The 18135-nt window shown below is 45.1% G+C and overlaps 1 protein-coding gene across 1 annotated transcript in view; it reads left to right on the forward strand.

Moving 5' to 3' along the window:
* The window catches only part of LOC120063679 (FERM, ARHGEF and pleckstrin domain-containing protein 1), a 193232-nt gene that overhangs the window by 109423 nt on the left and 65674 nt on the right, over positions 1 to 18135 (forward strand). Inside the window, exons 5-13 of the mRNA XM_039013974.1 lie at positions 1125 to 1203; positions 3039 to 3136; positions 3592 to 3706; positions 6109 to 6256; positions 6561 to 6656; positions 6789 to 6952; positions 7167 to 7235; positions 7763 to 7841; positions 8112 to 8322. Coding sequence (XP_038869902.1) covers positions 1125 to 1203; positions 3039 to 3136; positions 3592 to 3706; positions 6109 to 6256; positions 6561 to 6656; positions 6789 to 6952; positions 7167 to 7235; positions 7763 to 7841; positions 8112 to 8322 — 1059 coding nt within the window. The remainder of the gene's footprint in view (positions 1 to 1124; positions 1204 to 3038; positions 3137 to 3591; positions 3707 to 6108; positions 6257 to 6560; positions 6657 to 6788; positions 6953 to 7166; positions 7236 to 7762; positions 7842 to 8111; positions 8323 to 18135) is intronic.

An 18135-nucleotide genomic window follows, 5' to 3' on the forward strand; every position in this document is an offset into this window, starting at 1 on the left:
TCCAGATAGTGTGTTTAGAATGTGTTCTATAATTCTATGATAGGAATCTCTAGATAGTGTGTTTAGAATGTTTTCTATAATTCTATGATACGAATCTCCAAATCGCCAGATAGTGTGTTTAGAATGTGTTCTATAATTCTATGATAGGAATCACTAGATAGTGTGTTTAGAATGTGTTCTATAATTCTATGATAGGAATCACTAGATAGTGTGTTTAGAATGTGTTCTATAATTCTATGATAGGAATCTCCAAATCTCTAGATAGTGTGTTTAGAATGTGTTCTATAATTCTATGATACGAATCTCCAAATCGCCAGATAGTGTGTTTAGAATGTGTTCTATAATTCTATGATACCAATCTCCAAATCGCCAGATAGTATGTTTAGAATGTGTTCTATAATTCTGTGATAGGAATCTCTAGATAGAATTATAGAACACATTCTAAACACACTATGATAGGAATCTCTAGATAGTGTGTTTAGAATGTTTTCTATAATTCTATGATACCAATCTCCAAATCGCCAGATAGTGTGTTTTAGAATGTGTTCTATAATTCTATGATAGGAATCTCCAAATCTCCAGATAGTGTGTTTAGAATGTGTTCTATAATTCTATGATAGGAATCTCTAGATAGTGTGTTTAGAATGTGTTCTATAATTCTATGATAGGAATCTCCAAATCGCCAGATAGTGTGTTTAGAATGTGTTCTATAATTCTATGATAGGAATCTCCAGATAGTGTGTTTAGAATGTGTTCTATAATTCTATGATAGGAATCTCTAGATAGTGTGTTTAGAATGTTTTCTATAATTCTATGATAGGAATCTCCAAATCGCCAGATAGTGTGTTTAGAATGTGTTCTATAATTCTATGATAGGAATCTCTAGATAGTGTGTTTAGAATGTTTTCTATAATTCTATGATAGGAATCTCCAAATCGCCAGATAGTGTGTTTAGAATGTGTTCTATAATTCTATGATAGGAATCTCCAAATCGCCAGATAGTGTGTTTAGAATGTGTTCTCTAATTCTATGATAGGAATCTAAAGATAATGTATTTAGATTGTGTTCTCTGTATCGTCTTGGCTGTGACTCCTCCTAACCAAGCCATTATCTCACACCCACAGGGCCCAAGCACACAGTCCTGAGATTTGTGGTGAAGTTCTTCCCCCCAGACCACGCCCAGCTACTGGAGGAATTGACCAAGTAAGACTAAACAGATAGAAGCCTAGGTTTAACCAGCAACATACCAACTGCCATTTCAGACAAACCCCCAGTCTACAAAAGCTCAGCTATAGGGTTTCCTCATTGGCAGGTGCTTAAAGGTCCAATGCAGCTGTTTTTATCTCAATATCAAATCATTTTCTGGGGAACAATGAAGTACATTACTGTGGTTGTTTTCTATTAAAAACAATTTAAAAAAGAAAACAATAATAACTTCTTAGCAAAAAGCAATTTCTCAGGCAAGAATTTAGCTAGAACTGTCTGGAAGTGGTATGAGTGGGGAAGGGAAAACTGAAAACTAGCTGTTATTGGCAGAGAGGTTTGGAACTCTCTTTCTTATTGGTCTATTAACTAATTTACCACCTGGGGATGTCACCAGGCGGCCAAAACTCCATCCCACCAAAACAGGCTGACCTTTCAGGCGGTCTTTACAAACAGCTCTAACACTAAAAGGGCATTATCATCATTTTCACAATATTATTCCAACCACATAGTGTGGAAATATCCAGGTAACTGCCAAAATAAAGGACACACCAAGATAAAGTGTCTTAATAGGGCGTTGGGCCAGCACGAGCCGCCAGATCAGCTTTAAGGCGGCTTGGCATTCTACAGTGTCACCATTCTTCCACAAGAAATTCCATAATTTAGTGTTTTGTTGATGGTGGTGGAAAACGCTGTCTCAGGCGCCACTCCAGAATCTCCCATAAGTGTTCAATTAGGTTGAGATCTGGTGACTGAGACACACACACACACACAGAGACACACACACACACACACACACACACACACACAGACACACACACAGACAGACAGACAGACAGACAGACAGACAGACAGACAGACAGACAGACAGACAGACAGACAGACAGACAGACAGACACCCTTTAATGCTATGCTCCTTTGAGACCCTTCTGTCAAGTCACTGATATCTTCTAGTCATGGTAGCCAAAATAATGGGCAACTGGGCATTTTTATACATGACCCTAAGCATGATGGGATAGTAATTGCTTAATTAACTAATTAACAGGAACCACACCTTTGCTGGATGCACCTGCTTTCAATATACTTTGTATCCCTCATTTACTCAAGTGTTTCCTTTATTTTGGCAGTTACCTGTATATAAAACACAGAAAAATCAAAAATGTTATTGTCCTGGGCCTTTAATAATATGATTTTGTATTCAGCTGACAAGCTGTCGACACGGTCTGGTGCATAAACTGGTACAGTATATAAGGCTGACTGCTCAGCACATAACAGGCTATCAGCAGCTATATTATCCAGTTTCCATTAGAGTAAGTCATTCTCAGGTCAGTTCTGTGTGTTGACGGGACTGCGATGTCACAGAATGTGAATGCTAATGTAGAAGTGACCAATGTGTTCCAGCCCCCTACAGATAAAAAAAAATTCTGCCTCGGGCATTTAATTCATGTCATCCATGTTTTACGCCTGCCATGTTTTTAATGTAGCACCTTCGTGTGATCCTGATTGTTACCATTGCACTAATGTTTTTCTGATGTATATGTACTCATTGTATGATAACCCCTCCACCCTAAAGAAGGGTGTAACAGTCGATATAAGACGGGTAAAGACACTCATCCTGTTATGATGATGTTGCTCTGTAATCCAATTGTCTTGGATTTCAAGCTGCAATATTTAACTCTTTTGGACGACCTGACCTCCACGTGGTTCCTGTGTTGTTCGTCCCTCCTGTGTTGTTCCTCCCTCCTGTGTTGTCGCCTGACAGGTTTGGATGTTAACCACAGCCAGTCATCCTGTCGACTCTGTTCTAGCCTTTCTCTTTGTCCCGTCTTGTTCAGGTACCTCTTCGCCCTGCAGATCAAGCATGACCTTGCCTGCGGACGTCTGACATGCAACGACAGTAGCGCAGCCCTGCTGGTCTCCCATATTATCCAGTGTACGTCTCTCTGTTACTTTCCCTGTGGCTTCACACAGCCTATAGGATCACAGAGCCAATAGACCATATACATTTGTAGGAAAACAGAACCTCCTTCAAACTGTGTCAAACAGGATGTGGTGCAGCGTCCCAAATTGAGAATCAGTGCATTGCCATGGATACCTTTTTCTTTTGTCTTCCTCTGAATTAATGAAATGTGGGAAGACACCGAGAGAGAGAGAGCTTTTTGAAAAGCCATCTGTTCCTCAGCCTGGATTCTAATGCTCGCGGGAGCTGTCAAAAAGTAAAACCGAAGAGAGGGAAGAGGCATGGATGAGGATGAATCTATTCTAATCTATTCTGTTTAGGGATATATGCAAATAATCTGAGTTTTTATCAACCAGCAGTGGTGTAGATCATTTACACACTGCACACAATGTAATGCGATGTCCTAACTTTAACCCTTTGTTCTCCAGCTGAGATTGGGGACTTTGAGGAGAGCCAGAGTCGGCAGCACCTCCTCAACCACAGCTACATTCCTGACCAGATGGCTTTGATGGACAAGATCATGGAGTTTCACTCCAAGAATGGGTGAATAGCTCCTCTATAACGGATGTGTGAGCTCTGGAAGCTGTCAGGCATTATTCTGGTGGCCTCTGAACAGGACAAGGTAGATAAAGACCTCATACGTACACGTCCCAAGGGAATGTTTTCTACCCAGGTAATGCAGTCAGGAAACTCCCCACTGACCTAACAGTGTTCTTTGTTTCAGTGTGTTAACTGACATGGTTTTCTTTATGGTGTTAAGACTCGGCAAAGGCCCCCTGGGCTGGTTGAGTGGTTAGGGCCTGAAGGTGAACGTATCAATGTCTGCTGTATCAGAAACACTACATGGGTTCCCGGAAAGGTCTGGGATCTACCTGGACCACAGCCCAATGAGCAACACACCAGATTTCAGCAGGGAAATGGCTTTTCTTTGTTAAGCCCTTGTCACTGAACAGGTTGGCGCAAGGGAAATGGCAGCTTGGACTCATTCTTCTTCTCCCAGTATTTCTTTCTATTATCCGTTTCCTAATTAGCTAGTTTTGCTCTCCTTGGAGAACATATCCCACAATCCCCTTAGTGTCCTACTCATTGATGCAGCAGGTCAGGATCACATGGCCAACCCTTCCCTCACCCTCAGTCCTCCACGGTACACTGGTGTCACTCCCAGTCCTCCACGGTACACTGGTGTCACTCCCAGTCCTCCACGGTACACTGGTGTCACTCCCAGTCCTCCACAGTACACTGGTGTCACTCCCAGTCCTCCACACTACACTGGTGTCACTCCCAGTCCTCCACACTACACTGGTGTCACTACCAGTCCTCCACAGTACACCGGTGTCACACACTACCCTGGTGTCACCCCCAGTCCTCCACAATACACTGGTGTCACTCCCAGTCCTCCACAATACACTGGTGTCACTCCCAGTCCTCCACAGTACACTGGTGTCACTACCAGTCCTCCACATTACACTGGTGTCACTCCCAGTCCTCCACACTACACTGGTGTCACTCCCAGTCCTCCACACTACACCGGTGTCACACACTACCCTGGTGTCACCCCCAGTCCTCCACAGTACACTGGTGTCACTCCCAGTCCTCCACACTACACTGGTGTCACTCCCAGTCCTCCACAGTACACTGGTGTCACTCCCAGTCCTCCATACTACACTGGTGTCACTCCCAGTCCTCCACACTACACTGGTGTCACTCCCAATCCTCCACACTACACCGGTGTCACACACTACCCTGGTGTCACCCCCAGTCCTCCACAGTACACTGGTGTCACTCCCAGTCCTCCACACTACACTGGTGTCACTCCCAGTCCTCCATACTACACTGGTGTCACTCCCAGTCCTCCACACTACACTGGTGTCACTCCCAGTCCTCCACACTACACTGGTGTCACTCCCAATCCTCCACACTACACCGGTGTCACACACTACCCTGGTGTCACCCCCAGTCCTCCACAGTACACTGGTGTCACTCCCAGTCCTCCATACTACACTGGTGTCACTCCCAGTCCTCCACACTACATTGGTGTCACTCCCAGTCCTCCATACTACACTGGTGTCACTCCCAGTCCTCCATACTACACTGGTGTCACTCCCAGTCCTCCATACTACACTGGTGTCACTCCCAGTCCTCCATACTACATTGGTGTCACTCCCAGTCCTCCATACTACACTGGTGTCACTCCCAGTCCTCCACACTACACTGGTGTCACTCCCAGTCCTCCATACTACACCGGTGTCACACACTACCCTGGTGTCACCCCCAGTCCTCCACAGTACACTGGTGTCACCCCCAGTCCTCCACACTACACTGGTGTCACAGCAGAGATGGGCGCTCACCAAGCAGCTGACAAGATGAAAGGAGCTCCGTTAGATTTGACTGCCCTCCCTGACTTGTCCTTTTTCTGTATTTTTAGCTGATAACAGTAACCACAGTTTTCCTGGCAGGGAGCCATGCTCAGAGTTACATCTAGAATGAACTTCAGCCCACAGGAAACAGGACAACTTTTTCACAGATAAGAATTTAGGGAAGGGAGTTACTATGCAGCTTCGTTTCTACCCAGACCTCGGTGGTGTCAGCTGACTGCAGGAACAGATTGACTTGTGGCTTGGTCTCTCACCTCAATTGTAGTATTTGAGTGGAAGATATTATACAAATTTAAAGTAACATTTTTGGTCAAGAGCAGTCATGTTCAGAAGCCCAAAATGGAAGTCAAATGTAACTGTTTGTGGACCCCTGGAATTCTGACGCAACCCACCTCAACTCCACCTTGCCGTGATTGTGAAACTTATGAGAGACTTGTATCAGACTGTGTCCCAAAACCCTATTCCCTATTTAATGCCAAGGGGCCTGGTCTAAAACAGTACACTAAATAGAGAATAGGGAGCCATTTGGAGCGGTATCCTTGACCCAGACTGCTCTCTGTGTGCTTGTAGGGGTCAGACGCCAGCAGAGTCAGACTACCAGCTGCTGGAGGTGGCACGCAGGCTGGAGCTGTATGGGGTTAGACTACACCCTGCCAAGGACCGCGAGGGCAGCAAGCTGAGCCTGGCCGTGGCACACACTGGTGTCCTGGTCTTTCAGGTACTACTTTACAGGTCAACACCGACGAGAGCTGGACGGAGCAAGAGGATTTCTACACCGCTGTTTTTCATTAGAAACCTACAGGATGTTTGATTATATGTTTGATGTGGGTGACATTTTGATGACAGGCTTTTGACATGTGACAGTTTCTCTGTTCACAGATCTGTTGGGATGAAGAGATAGCCAGGTCTATTAGAGGAATGTGGAGCTGATGTTTGATGACAGGATTAGATGAACAGGCAGAGTTTTATTGCGTGTCACACTCCATGTTAATCCTCTGTGTGTACTTTTTCATCCACTGCAGGGGCACACCAAGATCAATGCCTTCAACTGGTCCAAAGTGCGCAAATTAAGCTTCAAGAGAAAGCGATTTCTCATCAAGCTCAGACCAGACCTGAACGTATGTCATATGGCCATAGCCCTTAGCATGATCCACGATTCATATCCATGTAAATATCACCAATGCCTAAAGCCTTCAACCTTAAGTTTCCATTGATGTGTGTTACATATATATGTGTCCCCTCTGCAACAGAGCTCATACCAGGACAGTCTGGAGTTCCTGATGGGTAGCAGGGACTGCTGTAAAGTCTTCTGGAAGATCTGTGTGGAATACCATGCCTTCTTCCGCCTCTTTGAGGAGCCCAAAGCAAGGCCCAAGCCTGTCCTCTTCACCCGAGGCTCCTCCTTCAGATTCAGGTAGACCAGCTGGCCCCTCGAAGGCACCTGGGGCCACACAATAATAAACCATCTCTGTCTCTCAGGACACAGGAGATAGCAGGTTCGATGAAAAAACAGCCAGTGCCTCAGTTTCAATCTCATTTCCTATCTGTCACCTGGACAGAACTTCTCCAGCTCTACTCTAAGTTTACTGACCTCAATCATCTCCCTTGCTACTTCTCTCTCTCCACAGCGGTCGGACACAGAAGCAGGTGATTGATTATGTGAAGGACTCTGAGTTTAAGAAGATCCCGTTTGAAAGGTAAAGACTTAATGGTGGTGTTTTCTTTTTAGACTTACAGTACCAGTCAAAAGTTTGGACACACCTACGGTAATCGTTTTTCTATATTTTTACTAATTTCTACATTGTAGAATAGTAGTGAAGACATCAAAACTATGAAATAACACAATGGAATCATGTAGTAACCAAAAAAGTGTTAAACAAATCTAAATATATTTTAGATTCTTCAAAGTAGCCACCTTTTGCCTTGATGACAGCTTTGCACACTCTTGGTATTCTCTCAACCAGTTTCATGAGGTAGTCACCTGGAATGTATTTTGTTTAACACTTTTTTGGGTTACTACATGATTCCATATGTGTTATTTCATAGTTTTGATGTCTTCACTATTATTTTACAAACATTAGAAAATAGTTGTTGTTTTTTTAAATAGAAAAACCCTGCAATAAGTAGGTGTGGCCAAACTTTTGACTGGTATTGTACAAAGAGAGAGAGACTGTGTGATGGTTGCCAGGTGTATAACATATCCACTTTCTGTCATCCTCTTCAGGAAACACAGTAGGGTCCAGCACAGCAGAAGCCGTCCATCTCCGCTGTCTTCCCCTCACGCCCCTCAAGTGCCAAAAGAAGTCAGTGGCTCCTTCAGTGTTCCCACACACACGGTCCATTAGAGGCTAGCGTGCTGAATGCCACTTTGTGGAACTGTCACTCTATTTGATAGCCCACCCAGCATGTCTTCATCTAGAAACACTATGAATATGAAATATACTGCTTAGAATATACAGTTAATAATTGAGTAGACGGAATAACTAATTCATACCACACAATAACTCAATTTCCTTGTTTAACTGTTAAATATAACCTTCAGCCCTCTGTTCTCTGTTCTCCGTACTCCACAGAGTGTGAGCGGTGCTCCAGGAGACAGAGCGGAGGTGGACTCTCCGCCCCACCGTCACTGGAAGGAGTCTGTGAACGCTGAGGACCCGTCAGCCCTGCGGATCAAAGGCAGCCCTTCCATCCATAGGAACGTGGGACACGGCGAGGACAGGCCAGGCCCCGGGGCAGAACCAGGCCCAGCCAGGCAGCCCCACCCAGACCATCTGAACACAGGTCCAGCCTCCCAGGGCGCTAAGGGCAGCAGCTCCTCCATCCCCTACATCGACTGCAGTGATATAGATAGTGAATACGACGTGGCGAAGGGCCGGGTTACCAGGTCTCACCATACTGACAGCTATGGGGAGGAGGCCGCGAGCCCCCACCGTGGCAGTATAAACGAGCGGGAACTGGCTCTGGGTAGGATGAGGTACAGAGAGTCCCCTTCCTCCCCTAAACCCCCCCTCAATATGAGCTGTGAGTTAGATGAGTCGGCCAACCTGTCGTTCTTCGGCAGTGGTCCGCCCCGTGGCCCTCTCCATAGCACTATGATGGAGGAGTTGGGGGGTGGTGGAATTGGGGACCAGCGTAGCAGCAGCCCCCTGACGGTCCGCCTGTTAGGCTCTAAGAGCACCACCTCCAGCCCCGTCACCTTCCACCGGACCAGCTCACTCAGCCACGCTGAGCAAAACGGCCACGGCTCCAGGCTCCCACGCTGGGACGACCAGGGTCACAGGGGGTTTAACACCCAGAGAGGCCATGGGGGGCCCCAAGACCAAGGTCAGGCTCCATCCCACTACGGCAGCTATTCGCCCATCATGGCCCGCTCGCCACACTTACAAAAGCACCACAACATGCGTAACCGTTCCGACACAGACCCCTTCGTCCTGAGCCGGCAGCAGGCCACCTCTACACCTTCCCACGAGCCCCGGCCTGTCACCTCCCGTATGGCTGCTCTGGAGCGCCGTGTGACGGCCAATGGCTTGTCTGCCCCCGGCCAGCCCAAGCCCAGCCCCTTACAGAAGCTGTACAGCCAAGGTGGCGTAGACCACGTAGGGGCTGTTCAGATGATTGACGGCTCCACCAGCAGTGGCACAGAGTCCAGTGACTCGGAGACCGAGAACACCACGGGCAGCTCCAGCAGCCACCCGCTGACCTATGGTAACCCCATGGCCGAGGGGTTCAACTACCCCTCCCCCATGCCCAGGAACAAGTACTCCTTTGGGAGCCTCCAGCTGGATGAGGAGATGGAGGAGGATGGCTGCCTTAACTTTAGTGATGAGGACGGGGCACAGGTGTTCAGCTGTTAGGCTAGCCCAGAGGATGGAAGTCCAGAGACCCGCCCCATAGGCAGGGATGCAATTGCTCTGGTGGTTAGCATGGGAGATGGTGATAGCTATGCCAGTCTGTGTGAAGAGACAGATGTTACTCAGAAAGGGTCAATTCGGGGCACTACTAACTCCTCTGTCTCTGTGCTGCCAACATGGCACTAACTGAGTATACAGTATAGTCTGCTCAGCCATGAGCCAGCCTAACACCTTGTTCCCCATTGGGTTGCTTTGCCCTTTAACAGAGAGAGAGAGAGAGAGAGAGAGAGAGAGAGAGAGAGAGAGAGAGAGAGAGAGAGAGAGAGAGAGAGAGAGAGAGAGAGAGAGAGAGAGAGAGAGAGAGAGAGAGAGAGAGAGAGAGAGAGAGAGAGAGAGAGAGAGAGAGAGAGAGAGAGAGAGAGAGAGAGAGAGAGAGAGAGAGAGAGAGAGAGAGAGAGAGAGAGAGAGAGAGAGAGAGAGAGAGAGAGAGAGAGAGAGAGAGAGAGAGAGAGAGAGAGAGAGAGAGAGAGAGAGAGAGAGAGAGACTCTTCTACCCTCAGGTGGTTAACCTTTCCTGTCTGTTCTGACTGTATTGGTGTCTATATACACACACCAGGTGGTTCTCAGTTAGAGACATCATCGTTTTCTAGTGCCAAGTCTTTTGAAAGACCACCGTACAGCAGTGTGAATCAATCCAGTGGAAACCCCCTTATGCTCTGTATCTAGCTGAACTTTTGGGATGAAGTCGAGGGAATATTGTTTCTGGAGATGCAGATATACAGTACCAGTCAGAAGTTTGGACAAGCCTAATCATTCAATTTTTTTTCAAAATGTTTTATTACTATTTTCTACATTGGAAAATAATAGTGAAAACATCAAACTATGAAATAACACATGGAATCATGTAGTAACTCAAAAAGTGTTAAACAAATCAAAATATATTTTATGAGATTCTTCAAAGCAGCCACCCTTTGCCTTGATGACAGCTTTGCACATTATTGGCATTTTCTCAACCAGCTTCATGAGGTAGTCATCTGGAATGCTTTTCCAACAGTCTTGAAGGAGTTCCCACATATGCTGAACACTTGTTGGCTGCTTTTCCTTCACTCTGCGGTCCAATTCATCTCAAACCATCTCAATTGGGTTAAAGTCGGGTGATTGTGGAGGCCAGGTCATCTGATGCAGCACTCCATCACTCTCCTTATTGGTCAAATAGTCCTTACACAGCCTGGAGGTGTGTTTTGGGTCATTGTCCTGTTGAAAAACAAATGATAGTCCAACTAAGCACAAACCAGATGGGATGGTGTATCGCTGCAGAATGCTGTGGTAGCCATGCTGGTTAAGTGTGCCTTGAATTCTAAATAAATCACTGACAGTGTCACCAGCAAATCACCATCACACCTCCTCCTCCATCCTTCACAGTGGGAACCACACATGCGGAGATCATCCGTTCACCTAATCTGCGTCTCACAAAGACACGGTGGTTGGAAGCAAAAATCTCACATTTGGACTCATCAGACCAAAGGACAGATTTCCACCGGTCTGATGTCCATTGCTTGTGTTTCTTGGCCCAAGCAAGTCTCTTCTTATTATTGGTGTTCTTTATTAGTGGTTTCTTTGCAGCAATTCGACCATGAAGGCCTTATTCATGCAGTCTCATCTGAACAGTTGATGTTGAGATGTGTCTGTTACTTGAACTCTGTGAAGCATTTATTTGGACTGCAATCTGAGGTGCAGTTAACTCTAATAACTGTATCCTCTGCAGCAGAGGTAACTCTGGGTCTTCCTTTCCTGTGGCGGTCCTCATGAGAGCCAGTTTGATCATAGCGCTTGATGGTTTTTGCGACTGCACTGAAACTTTCATTCTTGAAATGTTGCGCATTAACTGACGTTCATGTCTTAAAGTAATGATGGACTGTCGTTTCTCTTTGCTTATTTGAGCTGTTCTTGCCATAATATGGACTTGGTATTTTACCAAATAGGGCTATATTCTGTGTACCACCCCTACCTTGTCACAACACCACTGATTGGCTCATAGGCATTAAGAAGGAAAGAAATTCCACAAATTAACTTTCAACAAGGCACACCTGTTAATTGAAATGCAATCCAGGTGACTACCTCATGAAGCTGGTTGAGAGAATGCCAAGAGTGTGCAAAGCTGTCATTAAGGCAAAGGGTGGCTACTTTGAAGAATCTCAAATATAAAATATATTTTGATTTGTTTAACACTTTTTTGGTTACTACATGATTCCATATGTGTTATTTCATCGTTTTGATGTCTTCACTATTATTCTACAATGTAGAAAATAGTACAAATAAAGTAAAACCCTTGAATGAGTAGGTGTGTCCAAACTTTTGACTGCTACTGTATGTTGTTCTGCGAGCGGACTGGACTTGCACACTCGACGTGGAATCTACAATGATGCATTGTGTTGTTTATTGATTGTTGGAGAGTTCCAATGCTCTGTCAAATGCCGTCATGTGTCTTCATCGTCACTGTATAACGTGTCCATTCTGTCAGTGGACGGTATGTTGTTGTTTGGCATATCGATGGGGACGTTGGTCTACGTTTTATACACTACTGTATATGTGTTGCTTTTTGAATCGATATGATCATATTGTAGACTCTTGTGATTGGTTCATGTTAATCAGATCTACTAATAGAAGAGACAGACAGGCTGTTTCCTGTGATTTTCTATGTTGCCTGGCATTGGATATGTGATTCATTGTTTATATTTAGCGAGTTGCTTAGGAGAACACAAGAAGAGTATTGAGTATACATGTTGCTTGTGCTGTACTGTACATACGGTCGGTCTCTAATTAGTGTCCATAGTGAGAGGACTACAGTAGTGAGAAGACTACAGTAGTGAGAGGACTACAGTAGTGAGAGGACTACAGTAGTGAGAAGACTACAGTAGTGAGAGGACTACAGTAGTGAGAAGACTACAGTAGTGAGAAGACTACAGTAGTGAGAAGACGACAGTAGTGAGAGGACTACAGTAGTGAGAAGACTACAGTAGTGAGAGGACTACAGTGGTGAGAGGACTACAGTGGTGAGAAGACTACAGTAGTGAGAAGACTACAGTAGTGAGAAGACTACAGTAGTGAGAGGACTACAGTAGTGAGAAGACTACAGTAGTGAGAAGACTACAGTAGTGATAGGACTACAGTAGTGAGAAGACTACAGTAGTGAGAAGACTACAGTAGTGAGAAGACTACAGTAGTGAGAGATGTACAATAGGTCATGTGTTAGTTTGTTGGGTGCTGAGAAGGCTTTCTGTTCGTCTACAGCACGTCCCAACCTCAACTCCTGATTTGATAGTCAATGTTTACAGTAACATAAAGGTCTTCTGTACGAAGTGATCAACGGATTGAAATTTAACTAAATATTGTTGACTGGTGTTTTTAGGCATCACAGAGCTACGCTCATTTTTTCATAGACATAGCTTGTTCTGGACAACATCAGTTTAATGAAGAAACTTTATCTAAAAGACTGTTGTAGCAAGTTGACATACCAGAACACACCCAGGCCCAGTCAGTACTGTTGGACAGGACCGGTATAATATTGCTCTGATGACCACTGGTGGCATCTCTTCTTGTTCTTGTCTACATCTCATTGTCTATTGTTCAGCGAACTCCAGGGGTCTACATATCTCACTAGTTTGCCCTTTTCTCCCGTTACAGAATTACTCTGCACTTTTGTGTTTATTTTGTTTTCTTGCTGTCCCTGATTGTCTTTGCTTCATTCTCCTCCTTGTCCTTTTGTTTTGCTGTATATTATTTTGATTAAGGATTTATTGACCTTATATCACAATGTTTTTTATTTTTTTATGTTCTTGTTCAATTGAAACACTGTTCTGTTATAGGGTTAAGTCTCACCTTGTCTCTATTTCCCTGCTCTGGACGCATGTTAACCTGTTCCTGTACTGTCCTGATGTTTTACTGTTCTGCCACAGACTGTGTGAAGAGAAAACAAAAGGGTTTAACTGGGTCTCCTTCACTGCAGTGATCCCGTTAACTGTGAACAGAGGTCTAGAATATAGGACTGGAGAATTGAGAAATTACTTTGTTCAGGATGACAGGAACTAGGGAACATAAAGGCAGGTTTCAGTATGTGATGCATGTTGTGGGTCTGAAAGACGGTATCGTCTCAAAGCTCCAAGTCTCTCAGCTCATGCATCGATGCTTTTAGCTATATCCATGTGTATATATATACAGTATATACAGTGCATTCGGAAAGTATTCAGACCCCATCACTTTTTCCACATTTTGTTACGTTACAGCCTTATTCAAAAAATTTATTAAATCGTTTTTCTCCCTGATTAATCTACACACAATACCCCATAATGGCAAAGCAAAAACTTTTTTTATTTTTATGTATTCACATAAGTTGTCAGACCCTTTACGCAATACTTTGTTGAAGAACCTTGGCAGCGATTACAGCATCAAGTCTTCTCAGGTATTTTATTTTGAACCTTTATTTAACTAGGCAAGTCTGTAATCGGCCTCACAAATACAACACAATATACCAAACCCACAATAACGGACCGTATACAAGACAAACAAACATGGGGGAAACAGAGGGTTAAATAATGAACAAGTAGTTGGGGAATTGAAACCAGGTGTGTAAGACAAAGACAAAACAAATGGAAAATGAAAAGTGGATCGGCGATGGCTAGAAGGCCTTGTTCCATCCCGCGCTGGCGGCCAGGGTCCGGAAGTCCAATGCGAAATCCTGCGCATTCCTCGTCCCCTGCCTCAGGTGGAACAGACATGAACTCTGCGTAATGGTCCAACGCCGCGTCTCCCTCACTCCATACGGCGTTGGCCCACTCCAGGGCTTTGCCTGAGAGGCAGGAGACGAGGGCGGACACACTCTCACGGCCCGAAGGAGCCGGGTGGACGGTCGCCAGGTAGAGTTCCAGCTGGAGTAGGAACCCCTGGCATCCGGCAGCCGTCCCATCCTACTCCCTTGGGAGCGCGAGTCGAATCCCGCTGGGACCGGGTGAAGGAGGGGTGGACAGTGGGGCCTGCTGTAGTGGGGCTGGTGGAGGCGCTGGACGACCTCCTCCTCTCTCCCAACAATCCATCGTCTGCAGCACGCGATCCATGGCGGTGCCCAGACGTTGCAACATGGTCACGTGCTGCTGGACGCGCTCCTCTACCGCCACAGGGAGGGCGTCTGCTCCTGCTGACTCCATTTGACAGTTGAGTAATTCTGTAATCGGCCTGTGTGTAGCTGGTGTAGAGACTCAGGCGCAGGACAGCAGATATGAGTAATCAACGTATTTACTCAAGTATTCACAAATACAACACAATATACCGAGCCCACAATAACGGACCGTATACAAGACAATCAATTACTCACAAACAAACATGGGGGAATAGAGGGTTAAATAATGAACAAGTAATTGGGGAATTGAAACCAGGTGTGTAAGACAAAGACAAAACAAATGGAAAATGAAAAGTGGATCGGCGATGGCTAGAAGGCCGGTGACGTCGACCGCCGAACGCCGCCCGAACAAGGAGAGGGACCGACTTCGGCGGAAGTCGTGACAACGTCAGTTAAGAACAAATTCTTATTTACAATGACGGCCTAAGAACAGTGGGTTAACTGCCTTGTTCAGGGGCAGAACAACAGATTTTTACCTTGTCAGCTCGGGGATTCGATCGAGCAACCTTTCCGTTACTGGCCTAACTCTCTAACCACTAGGCTACCTGCTGCCCCGAGTATGACGCTACGAGCTTGGCATATTTGTATTAGGGGATTTCTCACATTCTTCTCTGCAGATCCTCTCAAGCTCTGTCCGGTTGGATGGGGAGTGTCGCAGCACAGCTATTTTCAGGTCTCTCCAGAGATGTTTGATTGGGTTCAAGTCCGGTCTCTGGCTGGGCCACTCAAGGACATTCAGAGACTTGTCCCGAAGCCACTCCTGCGTTGTCTTGGCTGTGTGCTTAGGGTCGTTGTCCTGTTGGAAGGTGAACCTTCACCGCAGTCTGAGGTCCTGAGCACTTTGGAGCAGGTTTTCATCAGTGATCTCTCTGTACTTTGCTCCGTTCATCTTTCCCTCGATCCTGACTAGTCTCCCAGTCCCTACCGCTGAAAAACATCCCCACAGCATGATGCTGCCACCACCTTGGTCCGAGTCCTTTAGGTGCCTTTTGTCCAAGCGGACTGTCATGTGCCTTTTACTGAGGAGTGGCTTCCGTCTTGCCACTCTACCATAAAGGCCTGATTAGTGGAGTGCTGCAGACATGGTTGTCCTGGACGTTTTTCTCATCTCCATCTTGGTCTCCTCCCTGAGCAAGACCCTTCTCAGTTTGGCTGGGCGGCCAGCTCTAGGAAGAGTCTTGGTGGTTCCAAACATATTCCATTTAAGAATGATGGAGGCCACTGAGTTCTTGGGCGCCTTCAATGTTGCAGACATTTTTTGGTACCCTTCCCCAGATCTGTGCCTCGACACAATCCTGTCTCTGAGCTCTACAGACAATTCCAAATCATGTCCAATCAATTGAATTTACCACAGGTGGACTCCAATCAAGTTGTAGAAACATCTCAAGGATGATCAATGTAAACAGGATGCACCTGAGCTCAATTTTGAGTCTCATAGCAAAGGGTCTGAATACTTATGTAAATAAGGTTTTCTGGTTTTATTTTGTAGAAATTTGCAAACATTTCTAAAAACCTGTTTTCACTTTGTCATCATGGGATATTGTGTGTAGATTAATGAGATGTTTTATTTATTTAATCAATTTTAGAGTAAGGCTGTAACAAAACAAAGTGTGGAAAAGGGAAGGGGGTCTGAATACTTTCCGAATGCACCGTATAGTATTTATTATCTTATGTGTCATTTTATGATATTGTTTTTTTATTAATTAACTTGGTCCTAAATTAATATAAACTGCAAATAATAACACAATTATTGAGTGTCACTCAATGTTGTTTGTACTCAATGAATTGCGGCCTTCCAGGTAGCGTGAGGGGACCGTATGAGGGTACTTAACTGTTGGTTACTGGATCACTGGAGGAAAAGAGCACCTTGTCAGACATACCAAGCACTGTCTTATGGCTCTGTGATGTTGGGCTGTTGTACACAGCTGATATTTGTGGATTTGTATTGAATGCTAAATAATTGACTAAACCTAATTTTTTTTGAACCTTTATTTGACTAGGCAAGTCAGTTAAGAACAAATTCTTATTTTCAATGACGGCCTAGGAACAGTGGGTTAACTGCCTTGTTCAGGGGCAGAACAACAGATTTATACCTTGTCAGTTCGGGGATTCGATTTAGTAAGCTTTCGGTTACTGGCCCAATGCTCTAACCACTAGGCCACCTGCCACTCTTACACTGAGTATACGAAACATTAGGAACACCGTCCTCATATTGAGTTGGACCCACCACCCGGTTGCCCTCAGAATAGACTCGATTCGTCGGGACATGGACTCTACAAGGTGTCAAAAGCGTTCCACAGGGATGCTGGTCCATGTTGACTCCAATGCTTCCCACAGTTGTGTTAAATTGGCTGGATGTCCTTTGGGTGGTGGACCGTTCTTGATACACACGGGAAACTGTTGAGTGTGAAAAACCCAACAGCGTTGCAGTTCTTGACAAAAACCGGTGGACCTGGCACCTACTACCATACCCTGTTCAAAGGCACTTAAATATTTTGTCTTGTTCATTCACCCTCTGAAAGGCACGCATACATAATCCATGTCTCAATTGTCTCAAGGCTTAAAAATCCTGTCTCTCCCCCTTCAACTACACTGATTGAAAAGGATTTAATAAGTGACATCAATAAGGAATCATAGCTTTCAACCTAGATTGACCTGGTCAGAGCAGGTGTCCTTAATGTTTTGTACACTCAGTGTATCGTATTACACTGTGAGCTAGTCTTAAACTCATGTGTCTATAGGCCGGGCTTGTGTGAGCTAGTCTTAAACTCATGTGTCTATAGGCCGGGCTTGTGTGAGCTAGTCTTAAACTCATGTGTCTATAGGCCGGGCTTGTGTGAGCTAGTCTTAACTGCTGATGTCACCATGTGGGCCGGGCTTGGTTCCATTGCATGTCCAAGAGGCTAACCCATGTCCAAGAGGCTAACCCATGTCCAAGAGGCTAACCCAGGGCTCAGGCAGGGGTGTTCATGCTTTCTGGATGTTACACTATGTACTGTATGTACCCTCACCTCACTCTCTCACTGCTACCTACTTTAACATTTCACCCGTTCAGACAACACTCACAACAGACAAGACCGGAGCAGGCAGACATCACTCACATCAGACAAGACTGTAGCAGGCAGACATCACTCACAGCAGACAACACAGTGGCAGGCAGACATCACTCACAGCAGACAAGACAGTAGCAGGCAGACATCACTCACAGCAGACAAGACTGTAGCAGGCAGACATCACTCACAGCAGACAAGACTGTAGCAGGCAGACATCACTCACAGTGATAATGTATTAATAAAGTAATAACAGTAGTAATAATGGAGTAATAACAGTAGTAATAATGAAGTAATAACAGTAGTAATAATGGAGTAATAACAGTAGTAATAATGGAGTAATAACAGTGGTAATAATGGAGTAATAACAGTAGTAATAATGGAGTAATAACGGTAGTAATAACAGTAGTAATAATGGAGTAATAGCAGTAGTAATAATGGAGTAATAACAGTAGTAATAATGGAGTAATAACAGCAGTAATAATGGAGTAATAACAGTAGTAATAATGGAGTAATAACA

Source organism: Salvelinus namaycush, chromosome 19, assembly GCF_016432855.1.
Source record: "Salvelinus namaycush isolate Seneca chromosome 19, SaNama_1.0, whole genome shotgun sequence".
In the NCBI taxonomy this organism is placed as follows: domain Eukaryota; kingdom Metazoa; phylum Chordata; class Actinopteri; order Salmoniformes; family Salmonidae; genus Salvelinus; species Salvelinus namaycush.